At 40.4% G+C, this 27,957-nt stretch overlaps 2 protein-coding genes across 2 annotated transcripts in view; both read right to left on the bottom strand.

Moving 5' to 3' along the window:
- VDAC3 (voltage dependent anion channel 3) overlaps window positions 1-22,054 on the bottom strand; it is a 42,154-nt gene extending 20,100 nt beyond the window's left edge. Inside the window, exons 1-4 of the mRNA XM_065399172.1 lie at window positions 21,952-22,054; window positions 12,131-12,242; window positions 8,303-8,374; window positions 6,184-6,233 (exon numbers count right to left, since the gene is read on the bottom strand). Coding sequence (XP_065255244.1) covers window positions 6,184-6,233; window positions 8,303-8,374; window positions 12,131-12,164 — 156 coding nt within the window. The 5' untranslated portion in view covers window positions 12,165-12,242; window positions 21,952-22,054. The remainder of the gene's footprint in view (window positions 1-6,183; window positions 6,234-8,302; window positions 8,375-12,130; window positions 12,243-21,951) is intronic.
- Window positions 22,055-27,068: 5,014 nt separating this feature from the next.
- Window positions 27,069-27,957, bottom strand: part of POLB (DNA polymerase beta) — a 40,716-nt gene continuing 39,827 nt past the window's right edge. Inside the window, exon 15 of the transcript XR_010561124.1 lies at window positions 27,069-27,146. The gene's annotated coding sequence lies outside the window, so the exon portion shown is untranslated. The remainder of the gene's footprint in view (window positions 27,147-27,957) is intronic.

The following is a 27,957-nucleotide window of genomic DNA, read 5'->3' as shown; positions in this document are numbered from 1 at the left end:
GCATAGACTAGGAAACCTTTTAAAAGCACATACCTTAATAGCCACAAAGTTTTCCAAGGCAGTATTTCTCAATTTCAGAAAAGAGTGCAACCCCCATGTGCCATGTCGCAATGCCACTCACTCAGATTTGCTCCAGCCACCCCTCTGTCATGACAGAGGGTGGCCGGGCCAAATTTGAGCAGATGGTATTGTAACCCCATGTTTGAGTGGGAAGGCTTGCTGAGTCCCCCTAGGAAGTTTGATAAGACCATAAGGATGGGCATACTATATCCATCCAGCCCAGTATTTTGTTTTCCAAAAATGACCACTGCCAGATGCTACAGAGGGAATGAACCGAACAGGGGAATTATCGAGTGATCCATCCCATCGTCCAGTCCCAGCATCTAGCAGTCAGACATTTAGGGATACTCACAACGTGGGGTTGTGTCCCTGACCATCTTGTTTAATAGTCATTGATGGTCCCATTCTCCATGAACTAGTCTAATTTTTTATTGAACCCAGTTACACTTTTGACCTTTACAACATCCCCTGGCAACAAGTTCCACAGGTTGACTGTGCATTGTGTCAAGAAGTACTTCCTTTTATTTTAAACCTGCTGCCTGTTAATTTCATAGGATGACCCCTGGTTCTTGTCCCTATTCACTTTCTCCACCGTTCATGATTTTATAGACCTCTGTCAACCCCCACTTCCCCTTAGTTTCTTTTCTAACCTGAACAGTCCCAGGCTTTTTAATCTCTCCTATGGAAGCTGTTCCATACCACTAATCATTTTTGTTGTTCTCTAAACATTTTCCAATTCTAATATATCTTTTTTTGAGATCGGACAACAAGAACTGCATGCAGAAGTCAAGGTGTGGGTGTATCATAGATTTATATAGTAGCATTAAGATGCTAGCTGAGAACTGCTGCTTTAAACCATTTGTTTAATCATTTTACACCCTCATGATTTTCATCATAATACCTGGACCCAGATAACTGGATGATAGATAAAAAGGGCTCCAGAGGTGATCCTGGCAATTACAGGCAGGTAAGCCTAACTTTAGTACCAGGCAAATTGGTTTACACTGTAGTAAAGAAAAGAATTATCAAACACATATATGAACACGATTTGTTGGGGAAGAGTCAACATGGCTTCTGTAAAGGGAAATCACGCTTTCACCAATCAGACTTTTGATATGGTCAACAAACATGTGAACAAGAATGATTTAGTAGATATAGTATACTTGGACTTTCAAGAAGCCTTTGACAAGACCCCTAACCAAAGGCTCTTAAGCAAAGTAAGTAGTCATGGGGTAAGAGGGAAGGTCCTCTCATGGATCAGTAACTGGTTAGAAGACAGGAAACAGGATAGGAATAAATGGTCAGTTTTTAAAAGGAGAGAGGTAAATAATGGGGTCCCCCAAGGATCTGTACTGGGACCAGTGTTGTTCAACACATGCATAAATGATCTGGAAAAAGGGGTCAATAATTAGGTAGCAGACTTTGCAGACAATACAAAATTACTCAAGATAGTTAAGTCCAAAGCTGACTGCAAAGAGTTACAAAGGGATCTCACAAAAACTGGGTGACTGGGCAAACAAAATGCAGATGAAATTCAATGTTGGTAAGTGCAATGTAATGCACATTGGAAAACAATCCCAACTATCCATGCAAAAAGATGGGGTCTCAATTAGCTATTACCACTCAAAAAAGAGATCTTAGAGTCAATGTGGATAGTCCTCTGAAAACATCTGCTCAATGTGCAGAGGCAGTCAAAAAAAAGCTAACAATGTTAGGAACCATAGGGAAAGGGATAGATAATAAGATAGTAAATATTGTAATGCCACTATATAAAGCCATGGTATGCCAACACTGCATGCAGTGCTGGTCACTCCATCTCAAAAAGGATATATTAGAATTGGAAAAAGTACAGAGGGCAACAAAAGTGATTACCGGTATGGAACAGCTTCCATATGAGGAGAGGTTAAGACGACTGGGACTATTTAGCTTGGGAAAAAGACAATTAACAAGGGATGTGATAGAGATTTATCAAATCATGAATGGTATGGAGAAAGTGAATAAGGAAGTGTTAGGCCTGGTCTACACAAACCCCCCAATTCGAACTAAGGTACGCAACTTCAGCTACGTGAATAATGTAGCTGAAGTCGACATACCTTAGTTCGAACTTACCGCGGTCCAGACGCGGCAGGCAGGCTCCCCCGTCGACTCCGCGTACTCCTCGCGCCGAGCAGGATTACCGGAGTCGAAGGCGAGCACTTCTGGGTTCGATTTATCGCGTCCAGACAAGACACGATAAATCGAACCCAGAAGTTCGATTGCCTGCCGCCGAACCAGCGCGTAAGTATAGACAAGCCCTTATTTACCCCTTCACATGACATAAGAGCCAGGCGTCACAAAACAATCAAAAGGAAATACTTCTTCACAGAACGCACAGTCAACCTTTAAAACTCATTTCCAGGGTCATGCTGTGAAGGCCAAAAGTATAACTGGGTTCAAAAATGAATTAGATAAGTTCCTGGAGGATAGGTCCATCAATGGCTATTAGCCAAGCTGGCCTGCAATGCAACCACATGCTCTGGGTATCCTTAAGCCTCTGACTGCCTGATGCTGGCACTGGACAACAGAGGTGGATCACTCGATAATCGCCCTGTTCTGTTCCTTTCCTCTGCAGTAGCTGGCATTAGCCGCTGTCGGAAGACAGAATATTGGGCTAGATGGATCATTGGTCTGATCCATTATGGCTGTTCTTATGACCCCTTTTTCCACATCATCACAACTCTTAAAGGGCTCCACAGGCCCTCTATCTACTAGCAAAATCGCACTCCTCACCCTCAAGCACTGCCCTGCCAAGACTCTCCCTTCTATTTCTCCAATCTCTTTTCTCCTTATACACTACTGGCTTCATCTGCTCTTCCAATTCTGACCTCCTCCTATGTTCTCTATTCTTTACCCTCCTTTGTGAGGTCCATTTTTTGATGCTGCCACACCAGCTGTTGAACTTTTCTCTACCTCGCAGATACTTCTGTAAAACATAGCTCAAAACCCACATCTTCCTACGCTGCCTACAGCCAGCCAGATGCTGGCCAGTTCCCCATACAGTAGAGTTTCTTATTATCAAGACTTTATGCCTCTCCTTGTCAACTGTCCGCATCTACTGTCTAACCCTCTTGTAACTAATTCAGTAAATGCTGTGTGAACATATGAACACATTAAAAATGTTAACTGTATGGTACATTCTGATTATAGTTATAATGCACATCAGGAAAGTTATGAGAAGTGTCTGACAAAAGACATAATTTTAGTTCCCATCTTTGGAACCCTAATTGTAAAGATTAGGCTTGTTCCAAGCCTCTGAGAACTTGTATTCTTAGATGGCACATACTCTATTTCCACACTTCCAGGCCAATGCAATGTGCTATAAGTTTCAGGAAACTCAGACTTGGAACAGTTTTAAAGTACCAGAGGGGTACTACCAAAAACACATTTCTGTCACAATATGCAAGATGGCACTTACTTTATGATTATGCCATGCTGCAACAGCACCCAACTGTCTTAAAATAAATCCATCCAGACATCAAAGGAAAATATAGGATCGAGATCAGGAAACTGACTTCTGTGGTTGATTAGCCTTTAAACAGAGTTTTCAGGCTCCAAATGTAAGTGCACAAATCTCTGATTTGTTACTTCTGTGAGATTATGTTTAAAGAGACCAATCTATAACTGACTTTTAAAAATCTCTCGTTTGATCTTAATGCAGATCATCAATCTAAACGGCTGAACAGATTTCTCAGATCAAGGACAAGAAAAAGATCTTGTCTGCCCTTTTCACTAAACACAGTGAAGAGAAAGAATCCTTCTGTCATATGATCAAAAGCAGAAGGATTTCCCTAGCAGTTAGAACTGGATCTCCTTCTGAGAGAGGACAGCGCAGAGTCAACATTTGTTACCATTCATCTCTAGACTGTCAAAAGCAGAGTTGTGATTGGATCATGTCCCGTGAGAGCATTTCTGAAATCCTCTGCCTCAGAATGCCAGACTGGCTTAATTTCATACACCAGTCTGAACCAGTCCTCAAGCTCAACTTCATAACTGACCTTTCAGCTCACTGTGGCAGACATCTTAGAAAAAGATGAGACACTTAGTAGGACACTGAACCAGTTGTGCTGTATGAAGCAACAACATCTGAAAGAAAAGTCTGCGAGGGAATGAAAGCTGTATATGAAGGTTCTACCTCTCAAACTTAAAGAGAACTCAACACACGGTAAAACTACTTGCCGTTATATCAAGACAGAGTGTGGCTTCCATTTGTACCCAATTATGTGGCACATCCCTCATTTTGGTCCCCACCTCACTTCCATCCCACACAAGCCTGCTGTTCTTTCATTGTTAATGCAAAATACTGATATTAGAAATGCTAAATAATGATTCTGAAATAACAGAAAATTGTATCTATACCACATCATTTCTAGATTCCTTTCCTCTTATTTTTGTTGTGTTTCTATGGTTCTTTGACACAGACTTTAAATACCGGTGTTATACAATTGGGTTATAGTGGAGTGTAAGCTATGCACACAGGAACACTTCATGTCAGTTACCATTTTTCCTTCACCTCCTAAATAGATTAGGAATGTCAATATGTGTCACAGTCCAGAGCAAAGTATGTAAAAGTAGGAAAAACCATTAGAAAATGACAACAGGAAGAAATACACAAGAACAATCACTATTCTTACCAGCTGAATAAGTAGCCAAAACCAAAGTTGCATGGAAAGGGGAGAAAACATTTGAGAAATTAAGGATTTTGATCAATCAGCAAACTTAAGTCAGATTTGGATGTTCTCTGTATACATTCTGGCCATTATTTAACACAACAGCCTCAGTATAATATTCTTAGCATTTGAAAATTACAATGCATTGCTAAACAAATTGCCTAAAAAAACTCTGATATTTCATACTTCAGAGCTATTTCATTTCAGTCACAATAAAAAACTTGTATTCCCCATATCTTTGCTATCGCACTGTGGTAATCCACTTAACTGTGACAAACTACAAAATAACAAGCTACCTGCTGCTATAAGAATGAATTAAAATGTTTGTGCATTTGTGAGGTGTGAATGTACAACCAGAAGGGAGAGCTGAAGCAAATATGGGCACGGTAGAGGTTGAAAAGTAATGTGAGTGAAGGAAGCATAAATGGCACTGTAGACATGCATGCACAGGAGTGCAAAAGACCATGCAAGCATAAGCATGCCTAGTGGGGAGATATTCTTGAGGGTAAAGGTAAAAAATATGGATTCTATTCCTTGCTCTGTCAGGCTTCCTGTGAGATCATGGGGAACTAATAATTTTCCCCTTCTGTAAAATGGGGATTATATTTTGTACTTTTCAGAGATCCTGTGAGATTTAATTCAGTAATGCATGTAAAATGCTGTCAAAGCCTCATGTAATAGATGCTATAGAAATGCTATGCTTTATTATTAAGCTTAGCAGCATAAGCATAAAGGAGCAGCATTCAACCCATTTTGAACAGAACTGGAAATGCAAGCCCAAGCACAATAAAACTCCTTCTAAATTATGTCCCCCAGATCACCAATGGTGTCAAAGATTCAAACACTCCCTTTAAATCCAGCGAAGGTCTCTGGCAATATTTTGATGGTGGGAACTTGGGAGAATAGCTTTTGCAAAGCCAGCCAGCCAGCTCTCAACTTCATCCAAAACCTCATTTAGCTAAAGGTTTTTGGTGTCCCGAGTCCTTTGGATAAATAGTTAATGCAGGATTGTGAATCCATACTAATAGTAGTGGATGATCTGGCCTGCATCCATAAGCAGAGATGTGAGCCAGAAACAAATTTAGCTATAAAAAGGTAGTGAGTGAGAACACACATGACCGGAAGCATGACAATGGAAACCCATTCTGAAGACCCCACGAAGACGGAAGAGTGAACAAATGTACCTAATGCAAATCCTAACATAATGACAGTATGCTATGTGAAAGTTTGTGTAGATCACAGAGAAAATACCGGGACACCAATTCTTTACATCATTCTAGTAGCACACCACTCACCTCCAGGCATTAAAATGAGATGAAACAGAAAAGTAGTAAATACAAGTGAATTACTTTTGTTACTAAAGAGGTTTACTCTCATCTTTGCTACAATGATGTCACTGAAAATCTTCAGTACTCACCACTCCACTGGAAGACTTGGTCTTCAGCTCTAACTTGACCATTCCAAATCCTGAAACAGCAAAATTCACAAGTTTCTATAACAAGAATATAATAAACACTTACTCCAGAATCAAACAGGTTGGGAGTGTTTGCTCGAAACAGCCCACCCTGTTACTAGGTGCTGATCTTCCTGGGAAAATATTAAGTGGTTTCTGATGACTCACCAAGGTAGGTGGCTCATTATCCATTGGGATGTAAGGGAGGCAGAAGTGTCTATTTCAGAGCACAACTAGGGTGTGGGCTGAGCACTCCTGAATTGGATTAATACATTTTAAGACCAGAAGGGAACATTATGATCATCTGTCTGAACTGCTGCATAACACAGGCCAGAGAATTTCATCTAGTTACATACTTGAGGCAAGAATTACATCTACTTGAGCTAGGGCATATTTTTAGTAAAACATCCAATCTTTACTTAAGAGACTTAAAGTGATTACCCCTTGATAAATTGTTCCAATGGTTAATCATATTTACTGTTAGATATTTGTGCCTTATTTTAAATCTGAACTTGTCTAGCTTCAACGGATCTCATTAGACATTTGTCATCAGATATCTTTTCTCCATTTAGATACTTGTAGACTGGGATCAAACCACCTTTTAACCTTCTCTTTTAGAAGCTAAATAAACGGACATGTTTAAGTCTCTCATTGCAAGGCAGGTCTTCCAGCCCTCAAATAATTTGTGTAGCTCTTTTCTGAAAGCTGTCCAATTTGTTAACATCTTTTTTGTCATAGTCTCACCAATACCACATACATAGATAATATTTCCTTATTCCTGCTTGATATTCCTTTGTTTACACATCCCAGAACAACATTTGGTCTCCCTTTAGGCTGAAAATCTAGAAGCAGCTAAGACCAGAAAGAAAGCTTGAGCTGAAATTGTTCAAAATATAGTTTGGTCTTTGTTAACAAAGACCAGTCTGAGAAATGGTGAGTTTTTGACTTTACAGTGTGTGAACTTTGTTTAGAGCAGTTTGGGAAACGCACCCACTCACACACTGTTTAACAACAAAATTTCACAAAATAGATGATTTCAGAATTCATGACATGTCACTGTACTGTCAGTCTCAGGATTCCCATAACTGATCATAATTTAAATCAGTCACGGGCAATGAAAATACAGAGAGCTATCCCCACAAGTTGGACTGTATCTTTGTATCTCTCAAAGCAGTTATTCAAATGAATTTATATGACATATATAAATCTAAAATTCCCAGATGCAAAAGAAAAAAAAAAATCAAACCAAAGGTCAACTATTAATTGGAAGATCACCACTTTTACCACTTCCTCCAATACAGAGACAGATATTAGCAATTTTCCTTTAAAAATTCTTACAGCAGATGGAGAAATCATCATCAATTAGGAAGAAATCCAGTATGAAGATCCAGGAAAATACATAAATATACATATATAGAAAAAAGCCACTTCTTTATCAGCTATATAGTGCTAGTTTTATGCCACAAACAATGTAAATACCGCATTAAGCCATTGTTTATGTAAATTATCAAGAATTGCAAACAAGAGAACAGTTCAAGCAGAGAGTTCCTCCCCTATAGAGACTTTCTGGTTTTCTTTTAAAATAACATTTTCCAGTTTAAAGTGCTCTAAATTATTTGTACTGTGTCCAACATTACACATAATTTGTCTCAAACAACATAGGAGCACTCTACCTGAGGGGATCGTCTGTTGCCAATGGTCTGCTATGGCAACTTACATCGAGGGGTTGGACATAATTATACATATTCCTGTATATAATAAAGAAGGTGAGAAGCACTGCATCCTCTATAAAAGGCTGAGGACACTGGAACACTTCTCACTATTCAAATTATATTTTGTGGCATCTCTCTGACCAAGACTCAAAACAGTTTCCTTTCTAGTTTGTTTGATACACATTTATGGTGTGTTAATATATTGAGTAAGTAGCACTAAATATTTTTCTCCTTCTCTTGTACTTATTTGGTCACATTATTACGACAAAATATTATTTCTGTGAATACATATGTAAATAGTGTTATTACTTTTGTTAAGGCACCTAAGAAATGTAAGTTTATTAGCATCAACATATGATCACGCTGCTTACCATATCCTTTGTTGAATACATCCCTGGCGGATTTCCCCAGGTCACAGTAGGACGGTGGGACAGCCATTGGGTCTGAAAAGATTAGAAGTGAAGAGAACCCAGAGTTTACAATACAGAGCCAAAAATCTTACTAAGCAGAGAGACATTCCTTACTTTCACGTTGTTTTGTCAGAAAGAACAAAAGGTATTTTATCATATCAGAAATTTAACATAAGCCAACCTATAATTCAGAATCACTGTACCCCAGAAGTGGAATTAAATTCTAGCAATGTACTTGTCCCAGAATCTGCTAATATTGTATCAGAGAAAGAACCCAACAATTTACTGACTCCATTTCCGTTCCAACAATTGAATGCTCCTTTCATGATAGGAACTGTTCTGACAAGGGCCCTAGGTGACATACCCCATTGTGGTGAATACTCTTAGAATCGCAGGACTGGAAGGGATCTCGAGAGATCTTCTAGTCCAGTCCCCTGCACTGAAGGAAGGAAGAAAGAAATATTATCTAGACCAGGGGTAGGCAACCGGCGGCACACGAGCTGATTTTCAGTGGCACTCACACTGCCCGGTCCTGGCCACCAGTCCGGAGGGCTCTGCATTTTAATTTAATTTTAAATGAAGCTTCTTAAACATTTTAAAAACCTTATTTACTTTACATACAACAATAGTTTAGTTATATATTACAGACTTATAGAAAGAGACCTTCTAAAAACATTAAAATGTATTACTGGCACGCAACACTTTAAATTAGAGTGAATAAATGAAGACTCGGCACACCACTTCTGAAAGGTTGCCGACCCCTGATCTAGACCATCCCTGACAGGCGTTTGTCTAACCTGCTTTAAAAATCTCCAATGACGGAGATTCCACAACCTCCCTAGGCAATTTATTCCAGTGCTTATCTATTCTGACAGCTAGGAAGTTTTTCCTAATGTCCAATCTAACCCCCAGCTCATTGATTCCTCAAGGTTAAAGAGAAATTTTTTTCTCCCTCCTCCCTGTAACAACCTTTTGTGTACTTAAAAACTGTTATGTCCCCCTTCTGTCTTCTCTTCTCCAGACTAAACAAACCCAATTTTTTAAATCTTCCCTCCTAGGTCATGTTTTCTAAACCTTTAATCATTTTTGTTGCTCTTCTCTGGACTTTCTCCAATTTGTCCACATCTTTCCCAAAATGTGGCGCCCAGAACTTCACACAATACTCCAGTTGAGACCTAATCAGCGCAGAGTAGAGTGGAAGAATTACTTCTCGTGTCTTGCTTACAACACTCCTGCTAATATATCCCAGAATGATGTTTGCTTTTTTGAAACAGTGTTACACTGTTGACTCATATTTAGCTAGTGATCCATTATGACCCCAAATCCCTTTCTGCAGTACTCCCTCCTAGGCAGTCATTTCCCATTTTGTATGTGTGCAAGTGATTGTTCCTTCTTAAGTAGAGTACTTCGCATTTGTCCTTATTGAATTTCATCCTATTTATTTCAGACCATTTCTCCAGTTAGTCCAGATCATTTTGAGTTTAAATCCTATCCTCCAAAGAACTTGCAACCTCCCCCCCCCCCCCCAGCTTGGTATTGTGTGCAAACTTTATAAGTGTACTCTCTATGCCATAAATCATTGATGAATCAGCAAATGAAAGCCCATGGAGTCCAATATTAACTCAAAGCCAATTTAGAACTATATAAGATTTCCCCCCCTTATTTTCTTCATTCTTCCCCTCAGGTAGTCTTCCAGAGCTTTGGAAAATACAAAAAGGACATCTGTCTACAGTATGTGGATGTGACTGACACCCTGGCACCCCAATATTCACCACTGTCATGTAATTAGGATACGTTTTGTACAAAGTATGCTTTGTGAGGTATCATTCTAAAAGTCTTGATCTGCTAGACATTAATGTGTTATTGGATTGTATGTGCTATCATCGTATGTGAAGTTATTAAGTTTGGCTATGTATGTGTTACTGAAACATGTGAGGTTGAAAACACCCACAAGCAGCCTTTCAGGTACAACAGTAAAAAGGCCAAACGATGTTAACGGTTATGAGGAAATGCGCACAAGGATTACCCCAGGAACTATGTACAATAGAAACCTCTCAGAGATAGCACTACACAGTGGGAACTGTTTGACCCAGGTCACAGCAAAAGAGCCTTCCAGCAAGTGGGGAGAAGATATAAAAGGGTGAAAATGACATCATGAGGGGACCTCATTCTCCCTACAACAACATACCTGGAAACACCTGAGGAATAAAGACTGAACAAGACTGAACGGGGGGGAAGTAATGGTTGTAGGCTAAAAGGGATTTCTAGCCTGTGTATGAAAACCTGGGAAACCCAAGCTGCGAAGCCAAGGCAGTTTGTGCCTTAAGAATCTGCCAGCCTGTTTATCACTCAGGGTGAGAATTTGCTAATTCATATCCTATCTATCTGGCATGTTAAACTCAGTTTGTGGTTTTGTTTATTTACTAGGTAATCCGCTTTGATCTGTTGGCTATCATTTATAATCACTTAAAATCTATCCATTTGTAGTTAATAAACTTATTTTATATTTTAATCCAAACCAGTGTGTGTTGGACTAAGGTGTCTGGGGAAAACCTCAGCTTGGTTACCACAAGTGTGCATGCTCCTCTTTACATTGAGGGAGAGGCGGACTGAGTGTTAAACCCATATACTGGCTAGATTTGACCAGGGCAGTACAGTAGTGCTCTGGGGTCCTAGGCTGGTGGTTAGAGAGCCTGCATGTGACTGCAGCTGGGTGTGTTCCTACCTGTGTGAATGCTAGTGAAAGTGCAAGCTTGGAGGGCTTTGCAGCTTGTCACAACAGCACAGTGTGAGAGGGAGCCCAGGCTGCTGGGTCAGTGGTATCCCAGTTCCAGGTGACACTCCAGGACCTTGCTGAGTCTCTCTCTGATAATGCACTTAACAGAAAAACGGGACTATGGTCTAACATAAATAACTGTTTCTGTCTCAACTTTAATTTTGTTTAAACAGAAAAAAGCCAGAAACTGAAAATTGTGAGTGGAGTGTTAGTTTTAATGTTGGATGTCTCAACCCTTTTGTTTGGTGTCACTACCTAAATATTATTAAATACCATTTTAAATAATAATATATTCTGCTAGTGGCTTCACATTAAAGAAACATAGGTAGCTTCTATTCTAGAGTTTGTGCCTGAGAAATATGGATTTATAATGGCAAATCTTAAACATCCATCATGTTACTGTGGTAGCTTCTGTTCCAGAAAGGACCAACTAACCAACAGCTGAATGGCTCATTTGTTGCAAAGCTTCTCTTGAACAGCTGACACTAGAAATATCTCCAATCCTCCACTTGATAAATTATATTACATTGAAAGCACCGCCGATCCAAGATAATAATAATAATGCAAACTAAGAGGTAAAAATCTTTAAAATCAATTCCCTTCAAATACTCACACCACTTACCTTTCCTTTGAACTGCACAGCAGTGCTAACTGTTTAGCCTCTTTCTTATTACTGTTGGGTTTCTCTTCCCCCACGCTCTTGCTGAAGAGCAAACTTGAGTTCTTCTGACCTTTGTGTGACAAGAAATCTATTCTTGCAGCAAGCAGTTTCTGACTTCACTCACAAAAAGACAAAACTAATCAAGCGCAGAACTGCTTCACAAAGCTCACTTTCTGTCACTATACTGGCTATTATGCAAGGATATCAACAAAGTATCTGAATTAATTCACAACTCAACCTTGTGGATGGATTACACAGAGCTGAGACAATTTACACACTCTAATGAACCTCTTTATTTTTAATAGCTGGCCTTCTGCTATATATATATATATGCACACACACACACATATACCTGTGGGTCTAGAAGGTACAGAACAGCCGGACATGACCGCAGATTCCTTATATGAAGATTAGATCATAAATTATGTACGTCTCAAATGTGAACTTATAAAAGGCCTTTAAACCTGTCAAATACGGAAAAAAATTGATGCATTATTAAAGATGAAAGACAAGTTTTACTTATACTATTACAGCAGCATCTGCAACCTAGTCGTGGAGCAGGCTGCATTTCTGATATAAATCCTGATTTTCACCAAAGAACAACTGCTGAGGTGAGCCAGGAGCAAATTATTCCACAATTTTTAAAAAAGTTGCTGTTATCTTTTAAAGTTTATTGTCAGAATTTTTCATTCCATTGTTTTCAAAACAGCTCAATGACTTAAAATCATTACTAGGAATTAAAGCAAACAAAATAAAGAGAACACAGCCAACACCAGGAAAGTGTAAAAGCAGATATTGTGGTTACGGATACGTGGTTAACTGTTTTTGAGGCTTAAAAAAAATGTATTAGGCACATATACGAGCAAAAGCCAATACCAAAGATGGTGCTCTGCACAAGCCCCCATCAGATGCACAAGCGGCATCCTGGTGAGAAACCTAGTAAACTAAATAGCTACCTCTTTCACTATCCACACTAGGTAATTCACCACCCCACTCCACCCTGACTTTTTGGGGGATATCCAGCATCTCCCTCCCTCATTTATCAATTGCTGAAAAGGGGGCAGAATCACTACCCCCCTATTCCTTTAACAGGGTTTGCCTAGACTTTAACTTTCAGTCATGTTTTAACACATGGTAACTGACAATTGATTAATATGTTAGAACAAGATTGAAACTGGACTGCACCATCATCATTCTTTCCCAATACCCCGATCACCAAACAGAAAAGTGAATGCAAATGGGAGAACAGAAGAGGGTGTCCAGCATGTAGTCAGTGAGAGCTCCCACTGTACCTAAAGCATATTCACAGAAAATCAAAAGGAAAGATCTTCTACTCTGACAAATACCCATTCTGTCATTAAGTGCATCACCCTCCTGCTTGGCATTCCACTCCATTTGAGCCCTGTTTTCATAAGGATCTCTAGTACACCTTCCGTATTAGATTCATTACCTGTAAATGTGACCCACAATACACCCCATATGCTTTTATAAAGGAGTTAGTTTATACTCAATGTTAAATAATGAGTAGTCAAGTATTTACAGTATTTTTAAAGAAAAACATTTCTGAGCACGGGACTCACAAATGTGTGCTTAAGGGAGAATTGTACCGTGTCATCCCTGAAGGAGGTGCTATCACCACCAGTTATGGACCCAACACCACGGCAGCAAAGGCAGACTGGTGAAAGTAAAGGATGATTTCAGCATCCCAACTACTCTACTGGGTAAATGGCCTCAATTTTTGCCTGGTCTGAGATACAATGACTATTTCAGGGCAAGATACTTCATAAATCATTTGAGAGAGGTAATTCTAGACACCAATGGAAATCTGAGCATGTGATTTATTTCAGTTGAGTCACAAGATATCAGATTTTGGAAATCACATTTGGATTACACTTTTACTCTTCCCCAACTCAACTGCTGTCTGACTGTAGCAGCTGCTTCTTTCATAGGAGTGATGCATTTGTCAGGCCTCTGGCAGAAGCATTTTCTGCTAGCCACGTGTCTATCTTTGGGAATTTCCACTTTTCAAAGATTCTGATTGACTAAATTCCAAAATCCAATAACTTCCCCATAATTTTCATGTCTGTTAGATGTTTCTTTAGTGAAAATTTGACACTAAACAAATTTACAGAAAGTATCAAAACTGAAGTAGTAGCAAGCACTTAATAGGACTGACCTGAACTGCAAAGCACTGGGGATATAAATCAACTAAAGAAGAAAACAATTTTTTTTTGTTTAAACTGGTTTTCTCAATAAAATTAAATATAGGTTTGTTTTTTAAAAGATAAATCAATTTGCAATTAAATCTGAAATTGTGACAATTTATTTTAAGGCCTACCTTTACTATAATCTAAAAACATTTAAATTACATTAAAAAAATCAAGCAGTACATGTTTGCTTTCGAGTTTTAAAAGAAAGTCAAACCACTGAACTGGTGGAAGTCACTTGCTAAGCAGCTGGAACCAAAGTTTGTTGAAGTGCTAAATGAGCTTTTGACAGCAGTAGCCTCTTCTGTAGGTGCAGAGAAAGTATTTTCTTCATTTCAGTTTATTTAACTAGTTCATTTTTAAGAAACCAATTGTGAGTTAAAAAAGCAGGAAAACTTGTTTTCCTAGCAATCAATGAATAATAACTAGTTGAGAAAGGATGATACCTACTTCTTCTAAAATCTTGAAGGACATGGTGAGCAGAAACAATCAGTTTAATTAAGTAACTAACTACAGATTCTTCATTTAAAAAAAAAAAAAAGGCAGTTTTAAACGCAAAACATTTTGATACAATTTTCCCTTACATATCCAGCATGAGGTACTTTTATTTAACCATTTAAAAATGCTGGTTTTGCACAGTTTTAATTTAAATTTCAATCCAAATAGAGAAAGATACAAATCACAGGTAAAAAAACAACAACCACATAGCAAATGAGAAATGCATCCTTCACCATTTTCTAACATACTCTAATATTTAAAATAAGAATATGAATAAATGTAAGTTAAGTCATATAACTGCTTCAATAAATGCATATAGACAGTGCATACTCCTGGTTACCAAAAAGAAACACCAAATTTAGTGAAAGGGCTATATTTAGTTGGGAATTAATGTTCTAAAGATTATCAACTAAAGATAACTAAGTACAAATGCAAAACACTTAAAATTTAAATCAAAGTTTTGTGATTGCTAATTTAAATCATGATTAATATCAGTGATCACTTTGATTTAAATTAATGCACCTTGCTGCAAAGTGACTTAGGCCTTGATTACACTTAAAAGGGCTTGCCACTATAGATATACCAGAGGAGCTATAATGGTAAATTCTCCTAATGGAGACAGCTTATACCAGCAATAGTTTCTGTGTGTGTATAGTTTCAACCAGTTCCCCGAACAGAATAAGCTATACAGACAAATGGACTTTTCTGCAGGTATAACTGCATCTACACTAGGGCTTTTGCTGCCATAGCTATGTTCATTAGGGATGTGATTTTATTCCCCCCCCCCCCCCCCTTAACTGAAGTAGCTATATTGGTAAAACTTTCTAGCATAGACCAGAAGAAGAAGCTAGAGCGGGTGTCAGCAACCTTTCAGAAGTGTGCGCCGAGTCTTCATTTATTCATTCTAATTTAAGGTTTCGCGTGCCAGTAATACATTTTAACGTTTTTAGAAGGTCTCTTTCTATAAGTCTATAATATATAACTAAACTATTGTTGTATGTAAAGCAAATAAGGTTTTTAAAATGTTTAAGAAGCTTCAATTAAATTAAAATGCAGAGCCCCCCGGACGGGTGGCCAGGACCCGGGCAGTGTGAGTGCCACTGAAAATCAGCTCGCGTGCTGTCTTTGACACGCGTGCCATAGGTTGCCTACCCTTGAGCTAGAGCAATGTGTGCTGCAGACAACAAGGGAAGATTTGATGCTGATAAAATGTAAACTGTTACACAAAGGGAGAGGATATAAAGCAGCAAAGACACAAAATGGAAGGCCATAACTAAGTGGCAGTCACATTAAACAAGTTTATTTTAACATTCGTTTTCCCCACATCACTAAGCACTACAGTAGCCACAGAAGAAATGTGGTCTTGTTTTTAGAGGCTGTAGTGATAGGTGGTCAATGAAAACACTATGTGGTACACAATAAGAACCCTCCTACTATCAACTGCAATATTGTAATGCTGCATTTCAATCAGTATGGAGCAGGGGTCCCCAACGAGGTGCCTGGCCGGCGGATGAGCATCCGCCAAAATGCCGCCGAGAAGCAGTGTCATCTGGATGACGCTGCTTGTCGGCGGCAATGCCTATTGACGTTGCCGCTTGTCGGCGGCATTTTGGCGGATGCTTGTCCACCGCCACGGTCCTCCGTGGCTCGTTGTCTGGCGCCCGCCAGACGAAAAAGGTTGGGGATCACTGCTATGGAGGATTAATCTCTGTGATCACAAAAATACAGGCTTCTAAATTCATACTATAATTAAGCATTTTTGGGGTGAGAGATAAGCAAGAGTTATCAAAATGATCAAATTTTAGACTGACATTTCCTTTATTCTAATATGTTTTCAACACTTATCAAATGTTAATGTAAAACATCTATGGATTTCAGTTTCCCAAAAACTTTTTAAAAAGTCAATATTTATATTTCCACTGCAATTCCCTCTCCCAGCAAAGTCCAAAAGGCAATGTGAATACCTGGCTCCTGTTGACATAAGAGATTCTTATTTCCATATTGAAGAGTACCTAAATTTACCCGATAAAGTTTTGTAGTGAAATTATTAGACTTGTAGGAATTAAATCAAACATTTTCTCCATTAAACTTCATCAGACAGTTGTAGCAGCTCAGAAACAAAAAACAGCTTTGTGCGTGCAATCTGCAGCAGCCTAGGACTCAAATACCTCTCAGACTTTGCTGAAAGAGGAAGAAATACCTTTTTTGGGGGTCAAATTAACATTCATCCAAAATACAGAAAAAGTAGTAATACTGTCCCTATTTAAGATATCAGTATTCTGCATCTTGCAAGGGCAAAAACACCCATTGGGAAAGTAGTAGCAGTACTTTCAGGATGAATGAGGTTTTCTAGACACTGGTTTTGAATGAGGGATCAAAATGAACAAAAATTCTGAGTCCTAGCAATCTGAATCCAGGGATGATTTTCTTCCAGTGGGAGGAGGAAGAGGGGAGATAGGTCATCTGCATGCATTAAAACCCAGGCATATCTATTGAGGTGTGTGCTTGTAGCATCACATGCTAGACTGTGAGACTCAACGTGCCAGGGTGGATAAAAATCAATGATTTTTTTTTAAATCAATTTTTTTTATTTAAATCGGATTTTTTTGATAAAATGCTTTTTGAGGAGAAAACCTATCTAAAGATATCTTTGAGCTGTGATATATCTTAATTAAAACTATCTCATCATGGAATAGGGATTATAAATTCTAATTCTATAGTATGAGACAATATATTCATATAATGCTTAAGAAAAGTTTTGTAAACGAGTTCCAATAGTTCATGGATTAGGGACCCAATCTTATGGGGTTCCAGGGGCTTCTGTATAGATTATTTAGATTAATCTTTCTATCTATCTAATGGGACTCAGTGCTCAGTCTAGAAGATACCATCAGAGATGCTTAATTTTTCAGTTCTCAAACTGTGGATTTGGGTCTCCAGAGATAACATGCTTGTTAACAGCAAAAATGTTTTTAAATAAAATAAATAAATAAATAGAGGTGAGAAATAGCAAACCTCAACCCTATTGTCCCTCTGCAAATTTGTGTACACAGAGTCAATCCCTTACCTCTCTCTAAAAGTGGAAAGTTTCAAAATGTTCAATGAATAGAAGATTGTTGGGGGCGGAATAGATCTGGACAAGGAGAAGAAGTCTGGAGATAAATTTGAGACGGGAGTGACAAGCAGTAGAAACAAAAGTGAAACTGTTTGAGCAGCATATTCCAGAAGTCTTGAGGTCTTTCTGAGTGTAGCCTTCATTGATTTGAAATCTACCATACCATTCTCTCACTAGAAGGGAAAACCTATAATGGCAGCAGGCTGTAAAAAAAAAAAAAAAAAACCCACCACCACCCCCAGTTTGGGAATATTTTAATGAAGTTCCTCTACCTGTGGGTAAGACAGGCATGCATGCAAAATGCAAACAGTGCAACAAAGAAATGCAAAGCCTGGTTGCCCGAATGAAACATCATGAGAAGTGTTCCTTCTCAGGAGTCAAATATCGACGAAGTGGGTATTCACCCACGAAAGCTTATGCTCTAATACATCTGTTAGTCCAGTGGTCCCCAACCTTTTTGTGGCCAGTAGCACATTCATGTTTTCAGAAGAGTGTGACAGGCACCAACAATTTTTCAAGGCTTATTTTGTATTTGTACATTAAATAATACGAAAAACATCATATTTAATATATTACATAATATATGAATCCAGAGAAGAGAGAAGCCGCATGGACAGAGAACACCGGCGCCCGCATCCCCAGAGTACTCTGTCCCCAGCAGGTGCGGGGCCCTGGCGTCTCTCCCCTGCTGGGCACTAGGCGGGCCTCGCGCCTGCCAGGGACCGAGAACACCGGCGCCAGCAGCCTGCAGCCCTGGAGTTCTCTGTCCCCGGCAGGTGCGGGGCCACAGCTTCTCTCCCCTGCTGGGCACTAGGCTGGCACACACAAATGCCCCGGAGGGTGCCATGGCACCCGCGGGCACAGCGTTGGGGACCACTGTATTAGTCTATAAGGTGCCACAGGACTCTTTGTTGCTTCTCAGGAGGAAGCTGTGTTGAAGATAATGAAAGGAACATGTCTGAACATGCAGGATCTTCAGGTTGATAAGAAAGAAGTATGAAATAAGAGTTTAAGGACTGCCTGTCTTCCTTCTGGACTATTCTTCAATTCTCATGTTTGAGCAAAAAAATATAGTTGCTACTCTATGGTACTATCAGTTTAGATGCAGTTGTGATAAATAAATAGTTGAAATAGGCAGATCTTCCTTTTACAATTTCACCTTTAAAGTACTACTGACTGTCAGTGACTGCAATAAGTAATACTAAATGAGCAGTATGGTAATAATTAAGTAACTGCATTGACTTGTTTTGTTTAGGAGAATCCATCCTCAACATACAGGATTCTGAAGACTATCCACCTTCAAGATCACCATAATTTTCTATAGTTTCAGAGTTATCTGCCGATGATAGTGTTTCAGTCACATCATGTATGTCACATAGCCACAGTATATCACCTGTAGCAAAAAGAAAAAAAACAAACTCCATCATCCAGATACAACCATAGATAAGTTTGTGATGAGAACCAGCAGATTACAAAAAGAGGTAATTGATGAAAAAATTTCCCTGTTTGTTTATGCAACAAACTCTCCTTTCCGTACGATTGAGAACCCTCACTTTATTAACATGGTTCAGTCATTAAGACCAGGATACAGTTCACCCAACAGCGCAGATGTTGCAGGCAAATTGCTGGATAAAGTGTACGAAAGAGAAACTGAGCAGTGTGCAAAAGGTTAAGAGGGTAAAATTGTTAACCTGAGTCTTGATGGATGGAGCAATGTCCACAAGGATCCTGTTGTATGTGCTTGTGTGACAACAGAAGAAGGGAATGTCTTCCTTACAGAAACATCAGGAAATGCACACACAGCAGAATACTTACAAGAAGTAGCAGTAAAAGCTATAACAAACTGTGAAAAAAATAATAATAATCAAATGTCTAGTACGCAGCTTCGTCACAGACAATGCTGGAAATGTATCCAAGATGAGAAGAAATTTAGAAGAGAGAGTCCCAAGCTAATAACATACGGTTGCAGTGCTCATTTGATGCACCTTCTAGCCAAAGACTTAAGTGTTCCAGAAATAAAGGCTAATGTTGTTGAAATTGCAAAATACTTCCGTAACAACCACTTTGCAGCAGCTGCTCTGAAGAAAGTGGGAGGAACCAAGCTAACTCTGCCACAAGACGTGCGACGGAATTCAGTAGTGGACTGTTTTGAGCACTAGATCAAGAACTGGCCTAATCTGATGACAGTTTGTGAACAAAATTGTGAAAAAAATAGATGGCACTGCCATAGCCAAAGGTCTTAAGAGAAGTGTTGAACACATGCAGAGTACCCTGAAACCTATTTCTGTAGCCTTGAACAAAATGCAGGGAAATAGCTGTTTTATTGCTGACGCTGTTAAAATTTGGAAGGAACAGAGTGAAATCTTAAAAAGAAATATGTAATGACAGAGTTAAATTACAAGCATTAAAAAAACGAATGGGATAAGCACTATCTCCAGCTCATTTTCTTGCCAATATTCTCAATACTCGGTACCAGAGTCAAACCTTAACTGCAGAAGAAGAGAAGTTGGCTATGACATGGACATCCAGCAATCATCCCTCCATAATGCCAACTATAATAAACTTCAGAGCTAAGGGTGAACCATTCAAGAAATATATGTTTGCTGATGGTGTTTTAAAGCAAGTCACAGTAGCGAACTGGTGGAAGTCACTTAAGCACTTGGAGTCAGAGACTGTTGAAGTGATAATCTCACTTTTAACAGCAGTAGCTTCTTCTGCTGGTGTAGAAAGAATATTTTCTTCCTTTGGACTAATTCATTCCAAATTGAGAAATCGTTTGGGACCTGAAAAAGTAGATTATGAACAAACAGGAAAATGAAGGTGAAGACAACTGAGTTAGCTACAGAAGCCAATATTTTAAGTTTCTCATGTTGACCTGCCTAACAGTCGATTTAATTTTTTTAAAATATTTCATTTAACTATTTTAGTTAAAAACAATTTTAACAACACTTGTTGTGTTAAAATATTATCTATTTGCTGTTGAAGAAAAAAAACAGAATACATAACGTTGTTGTTTTAGTTAAATACAACAATTTAAATGTCTGTCTGGTGACGTTCTCCTCCTAATACAGCATGGCAAGAAAATTATTAATGATTAACCTGTTGAACTGGAGATAGTTCACCTCCCAATGACTTCATAAATATCTGCTTCAATTACCTTTGGTAAATGAAATAACCAATCATTCATTTTCTGGTATAGCTGTAAAACTAATCTGAAAAGTTTTCAAAATAAATCACTTAAAATGAATAGTGTGTACCTTCTAAAAATGAAACCTAAATCTATCTCTGAGTTGTGAAAAATATGTATTAAGGTTATAACAATCAACAAGAATGCACTTTTATGTAGAAATCCATGATTAAATGGAGTCTTCCTGACTACTAATTTAAATCATCATTTAAATCAATTTGATTTAAATCAAATCCACACTGCAACGTCCCCAGCCACCTTTAAAAGAACATTAACTAAACCAGAGGCAAGCATAGTATTCCTAAACTGCTTTTAATACAATTAAAAACAAAAGTTGATAGATTTAAGTTTACATTGTCCTTTAACCAGTAATCAAGGGCATGAATCAAAGTCACAGGTGTCACAGTCCAGAAATACCCAAACAATTTCAGACTTTCTGTGAACAAAACCAATGGAAACAATGTAAAGAAATGTGTGTATGTGCATGTGCACGCACCTTCTGCCCCCTGCCCGGCCCCGCCCCCAAGATATGGAAATGCAAAAAGGACACAGCTCATATTGCTTTGAATTTAACAGCCAAAGCCATCAGTTGCCATGACAGCACCACAAGGTGACTTTGGAGACAGTAGGGTGACCAGATGTCCCGATTTTATAGGGACAGTCCCAATTTTTGGGTCTTTTTCTTATATAGGATCCTATTACCCCCCTGCCCCGTCCCGATTTTTCACACTTGCTGTCTGGCCGCCCTAGAAGACACCCAGAGCAGGAAATTGTCAGGACACAATTGATTTTGGTTATTGTAAATGCACCATACAGAAGCTGTAACATACACGAGACAGAAACTCACAGACATAAAATACGGAATGTGCTGTTGAGCAGCTACGTTCACCTCACCCCCCCTTGAGGGTTATACTACCCCAGCCCTCACACACGGACCCCGCCCGGGCCCACTCCGCCCCCAGCCCTCACACACGGACCCCGCCCGGGCCCACTCCGCCCCCAGCCCTCACACACGGACCCCGCCCGGGCCCTCACGTCGCCCAGGCCGGACACTGACCTACCCGCTCTTATAGCCCGACGGGGTGTGGGAGCGAATAGACCGGGCACCGTCACCGCTCCCGGCTCCGCTCGGCTCCCCCAGACCCAGCTTCTCACCCCCCCCGTACCGTAAAGCCGCTGTCTTCTGTCTCTAGGCTCAAGGTCTCGCTCTCGCCACACCTATCTACAGCGCATGCCCAACGCTCCCAGTTCCCAATGCCACACGCGCGTCGCTCTCCCTTACGTCACCGCGCGTGCGTAGTACCACCCATTCTAATTCCCGTTGCATCTTCTCACAGCACCGCAGAACGGCACACGCAGACTAGTACTGCGCATGTACCGATGGTCAGAGACCACCACCGCGCATGCGCGAGTAAAGAGCGCGGAGGACACACAGAACAGTTCAGATTGACCGGAAGCTAACGAGAGACTCAGTCTGCGCATGCTCTGTTGCCTGAGCTGGGGGGACGGTGGTGTCCCGCCTCCTCGTAGTTCTCCCAGCAGCGAGCTCCGCTCATCCAGTCCCCATTGCCCCAGGCCTGGGGAATCCCCTTTCCTAGCTCGCCGCCATGACCGGCCTATTGCCATGGCAACCCCCGGCTCCCCGGATGCTGCAAACAGAGTTGCTTTCAGAGCCGGCCCTGGCTCGCTCAGCTGCCGATCGGCTCCGCATCGGTAACTGGGGCACGGCGGCCTCCACCTGGCCTCTCCCCTGCTCAGGCAGGCCCAGCCCCACGCCATCCTTGAGTCAGACCCACAGGCCTGCGCCAAGGGTACACAGCAGAGTAGGACTAACTGCCTTTCCCGCCAGCTTCCACCATCTGCTGTGCAAACGTCCCTGAACGCTACAGGCCCAATCCCTGCTGCACGTTTGCTCCCATCCTCCACTTGGAAAGGTGATTCCATTCCCCACCACATATCTAGTACAAACTCCCCGATGCATCCCCGCCACAAACTTTTCTCCCACGTTGTAGCATGAATGCCTCTCACACAAAGCCCTCCACCATCATGGCACTACCATACTTCTCCCACACACTTTGTTCACACCACAATATCCCCCAACACATCCCTTCCAACACTGCCGTTTCTCCCACGTACACTGTATGTCTCCCCAAAATGCCCTTTCCCTTCTCTCTGTCACACGCAGCCACCAGCTCCACCCTTCTCACACTATGGCCCTCGTGTTAACCCCAAGCATTTAAAAATCATGAATCAGTTCCCCCCAATAATGGCATTAACTTAAAAATCATTTTTTTTTGAAAGAACATAAGAATGGCCATACTGGGTCAGACCAAAGGTCCATCCAGCCCTCTGACAAACAGGCTAGGGACACCATTCCTTACCCATCCTGGCTAATAGCCATTAATGGTTTTAACCTCCATGAATTTATCTAGTTCTCTTTTAAACCCTGCTATAGTCCTAGCATTCACAACCTCCTCAGGCAAGGAGTTCCACAGGGCGCTGTGTGAAGAACTTCCTTTTATTTGTGTTAAACCTGCTGCCCATTAATTTCATTTGGTGGCCCCTCGTTCTTATATTATGGGAACAAGTAAATAACTTCCTTATTCACTTTCTCCACACAACTTATGATTTTATATACCTCTATCATGTCCCCCCTTAGTCTCCTCTTTTCCAAGCTGAAAAGTCCTAGCCTCTTTAATCTCTCCTCATATGGGATCCGTTCCAAACCCCTATTTTAAATTATAATTTTGGCCTTTGTTTTAATTTGCCTTTTGGGTTCTGAACGTTTACAGTGCACTTGCTTCATGTTTTCAAGCCTTTTTCCACAGGTGCTAGGGCTAGACACTTGATTTTTTTTTTTATTCCAACACCTGCAGGGGGTGGGAGGAGAACCACCCTCCACTATCTCAAGACTCAAAATAAAATTATGAGTTGGCAAGACTCACCCCAATCACATTTTCCTACACCCCGCAAGTCTCAATCATTGTACAAACTAAACAAATATATGTATTTAATATAGGGAACTGTTTCCATAAGCTTATTTTACTGTAATCAACACACATGACCCTGATTCTAACCTGTACTCACAAGCTTTACACCACTGTGAATGCAAGGTGACCCACGTCCACCAGATCTAGAGCTGGTGTGATGATTTGGGGTATCTAGCTGTACAACTTATGGGTGATACTGGGATATTGTACTATAAAATTGCTGTATTTTTGAATGCTTCTATGTGAATATGAATCCCATCCTAGCTGCCATGGGTGGTGTCACATCCTCCTAGAACAGATACAATGGGGAATAGTTAAAATTCAACAACCCTATTCTGGTGCAGATCCCTTGGAACAGTAGGTGAGCTAAAGCTTAGGAAAAAGCAGTTTTACTCTACCTCCTTTGCAGAGAGGGAGGAAAGTAGAAGCAGTGGAAATTTACCAGGAGCAGTACAGGTGACCAGCCAGGGGGTTAAATAAGGAACCACACAGGGGGAACTTGGAACAGGAGAGGGGAAGGGGATGGACTGGCCTAGGACCAAGAAGTTGGGCTGGAGGACATGATTTCACTTTTCAGCAGATAAGCAGTGCCCTGCACCAGGACTTAGACCCCAGGCCAAAGAATGCCCTGCAGTGGTGAGGAAACTGAAGCAGGGGAAATAGGCTGCAGGGTTTACTATTTTGTTTGATCTGTATTCTCTTGTGATTTATATGATTAAATAAAAGAACAATTGTGAGAGACTCTGGGAAAAGAGTCAGATGTGTTACATGCTAACATTTACGAGCCTTGTGAGAGAGTTAAAATGGTAAACTAGAAGCTCACATCTTAGGGTGGAGTTCTGGGAGAGGGTGTTTAAGCTTCTGAGGTATCCTGGGGTTCAGCACTGGTACTGGAGGCCAAACGGGTTCCATTTCCATGAAAGAGTAGCAGGGTGAAAGTCAGTGCCCAGGAAACGTGCCAGAGAAGGACAAAGGGAAGAAATAGTAGTGCAGCCTGCTGAGACCCCTACCTTGGGACCCACAGTGAGCAAACACAAGGGGCTGCTTGGCTAGGATTTGTGACACAAGGAGACTACTGCACACGTACAAGGGTTGTTTGATGGCTCAGAGCCATGGTAGCACTTCTACACCACTCTCCCTTCAAGCTGTTGGTGTAGAGAGTATGGCCAAAACTTAACCCTTATAAGGTTTTTCCTAATCCCTTACCTAAATATCCTTTGCTGAATATTAAGCCCAGCATTTAGCATATTTGCTAACAGCATTTAGCATACACCTCTACCCCGATATAACGCTGTCTTCGGGAGCCAAAAAGTCTTACCGCGTTATATTGAACTTGCTTTGATCCGCCGGAGTGCGCAGCCCCACCCCCCTGGAGCACTGCTTTACCGTGTTATATCCGAATTTGTGTTCTATCGGGGTAGAGGTGTGTTTGAAGTCTCATCAGGTCTCCTTCTCCCCCCCCCCCCGCCCCCATCTTTCTTTTCTCAAGACTAAACAGGCCTAGTTTTTTTTAACCTTTCCTCATTGGTCAGGGTTTCTAACCTTTTATCATTTTTGTTGTTCTCTTCTGTACTCTCTCCCTCCTAACTGAAGGAAAAAGGCATACAAATGCCTAAGGTAATAAACCACGTTATCATATTGTTACCCTGGCCCTTCTACAACCCCTCCAAATTGTTTGTTACTCATGTCACATCTAAGCTTAAATTGTAAACTATTTCAAGTACTGACTTTGATTTCTATGACTAACACACTTTTGAAAAGTTACAATAAATATCTCCTGTAATTTTGTCTGCTCATCAATGTTTCCCTTTCATCTGTTACCTCAATAAAGATTTCCTGTGAATTTCTGCCAAGGAATTACTTATTCTAGTAACTTTGATTGTTTAAAACTTTTTTTTTCTCCAAATCAGTTTTATTTCTCTTAAACTGTTTGAGACAGGAGTCATAATTATGGTTGCTTTAATCTACTTAAAAAACAGCAGTTATAAATCTAGAGATTGTTACATGGGGGTGTAGTGGAATGTGGATGTGGGCTATTTAATGGAAGGAAGTCTATCACTTGGAAAATATTCCTCCTGAAATACACCACAAAGATGGAGGCCTTGGCTTACATGGAAGACGTTTAGAAATTCTCCCACCTTAGATCTAGCACTGATACAGCTACACTCGGACTAAACCAATAGCATGAGAATTGCTAAAAATTATGTGTAGAAAAGGCTACACAGTCCTTGCCAGCCAGACTTGTGGACACTAGGAAAAGGGAGTGCCTTGTGCTGCTGCAATTAGTGTGACAGCTCTTAGTGGGTGGGTCAGGAAGAGCGAAGTAATGCAGAAGAGCCTCTTTCTTGCCCTGCTGTCTGGAGGCTATTGCTAAAGTAGAAGATTATATGGAAGAGTGGCAGGAATGCCCAAGAGCTGGTGGTGTGTGAAAGGAGGGAAGCTAGTTAGGGCAAAATTGAACTTAAATTGTGGGTTGGAGCCAGGGAAATAAAGCATCTTAAAAGAAGCAAAAGATTTTACCCCTTTTCTTTCCCTGTTCTCACTACTGATGTTCCTAAAGGGATCTGTGCTGCTCCAGAGGACTAATGTGTTTCTAAGAGGGAACAAGGATTGACCATAGGGAAACCACTTGTGAAGGGATAGACACAGCTCACTCAGGAAGAAGAGTCCCCCTAAAATAAAACCACACCCATTCCAGCTATCATTTCATGTGAGAAATGTAGGTTTGTGATACAAAAAGGATGATGGTCTAAATTATTTGGGAGTTTGAGGGGGCTACTTCCTAGGAAAACTATCACTTTATTAAAGTATACTAAATAGCCTGGCTAGTATCTAGGGCAAACAAAATTTAAAAACTGCTTTTGACTATAAAACAGAGGCAAGGAGGCCTTTAACACCATTTATATAACTGTGATCAAAGCCCTGTACAAACATTGACTGTTTAATAATATTATCCTTATTACATTATTCTGAAGAGGCGTTAGGTCCATTTTAATAATCGAGAAACGGGGCAAAAAGCCAAAGAGAAAGTGAATGGTAGAGCTAGAATTTGAACTCAGGAATTCTCGACTCCCAGCCCTGCGCTCATGCCACCCTTTGATAGCCAAGTTGCAATGGAACTCAGGAGAAATTATGTCCTACATCAACTGCATTAATGGCATAATATGCAGATCATATTTATTAACTTGGAGTGTTGATAGGAAACGTACAATGATAAAAACATTAGGTACCTTATTCTTTTTCTAACTTTAAAACATTAGGATAGAGTAGCTTAAGGCACACATGTAGGCTTTCCGCTTCCAATCTGTCCTGGGTGATGTTTCAACATGACAATTGAATGGCAAAAGTTCTGAGTGAGGAAGAAGACTTTTCTGTTTGGGGAGATTGGAGGCATGTCAAATTCTGCATATATCAGCTGGAAATCTGTAATCCAGTTCCAATTGTTTCAAGTTAAGGCAATGTGATACAGATGACAGTAAAGATACTAATCACATTTTGTGAAGATAAATATTCTGTGATTTTACTACTAGTATAACACCCCCACCCCCAACTTGAGTCAGGATCAAAGCAGATACATATCCTAGTTTTCTGAATGAACACTAGCTTCAAACAGTTTTGTTCCACTACAGGAAGCAAGAAAGCTTTCCCAAACATATTTGACTTGAGCAGAGATTATTTTGGCAGCTGCCTTGAACTAAGTGATAATTGTGACTGGATGCCAGAGCTAACCAGACAGTTTTTTCTATATTCCCACCATACCAGGGATAAATGTTTAGTAATTGGCAGACTGGCCAACATGAATCACTCTCTCTTGGAGCACAATTAACTGTGAAAACAGATCTTAGAAAAAAACATTTTGCAAAGGGATTATGGAGGGTAGGAAATGCAGGTGATTACAGTGTCTGCCTTTGATACAAACATCCTGCTCCTCTGCTGTCCCTTTGAACTAACTTTGATATGCAATAATTAGGAGTGGCTCAGCCCCGGAGGAGAGGTGGCTGCTGCTGCCCTACCTCCTTGCTCATTTTAGTGAATCCTTGTTTTGAACTATTGATCAAACAGATTTGAAGAGATTTATTGAAATCTGTGTGGGCTGAAGAGGAAGGAAATGAGGAGAGGAGGGGATGGAAAGGACAGCAAACTTGGCTATAAATACCCCAGGAAGGACAGAGCTCCTCTCCA

This window comes from Emys orbicularis, chromosome 2, assembly GCF_028017835.1.
Source record: "Emys orbicularis isolate rEmyOrb1 chromosome 2, rEmyOrb1.hap1, whole genome shotgun sequence".
NCBI lineage: Eukaryota > Metazoa > Chordata > Testudines > Emydidae > Emys > Emys orbicularis.
Note: the sequence above shows the minus strand (reverse complement) of the source record. Positions and strands in the feature narration are given on the sequence as shown.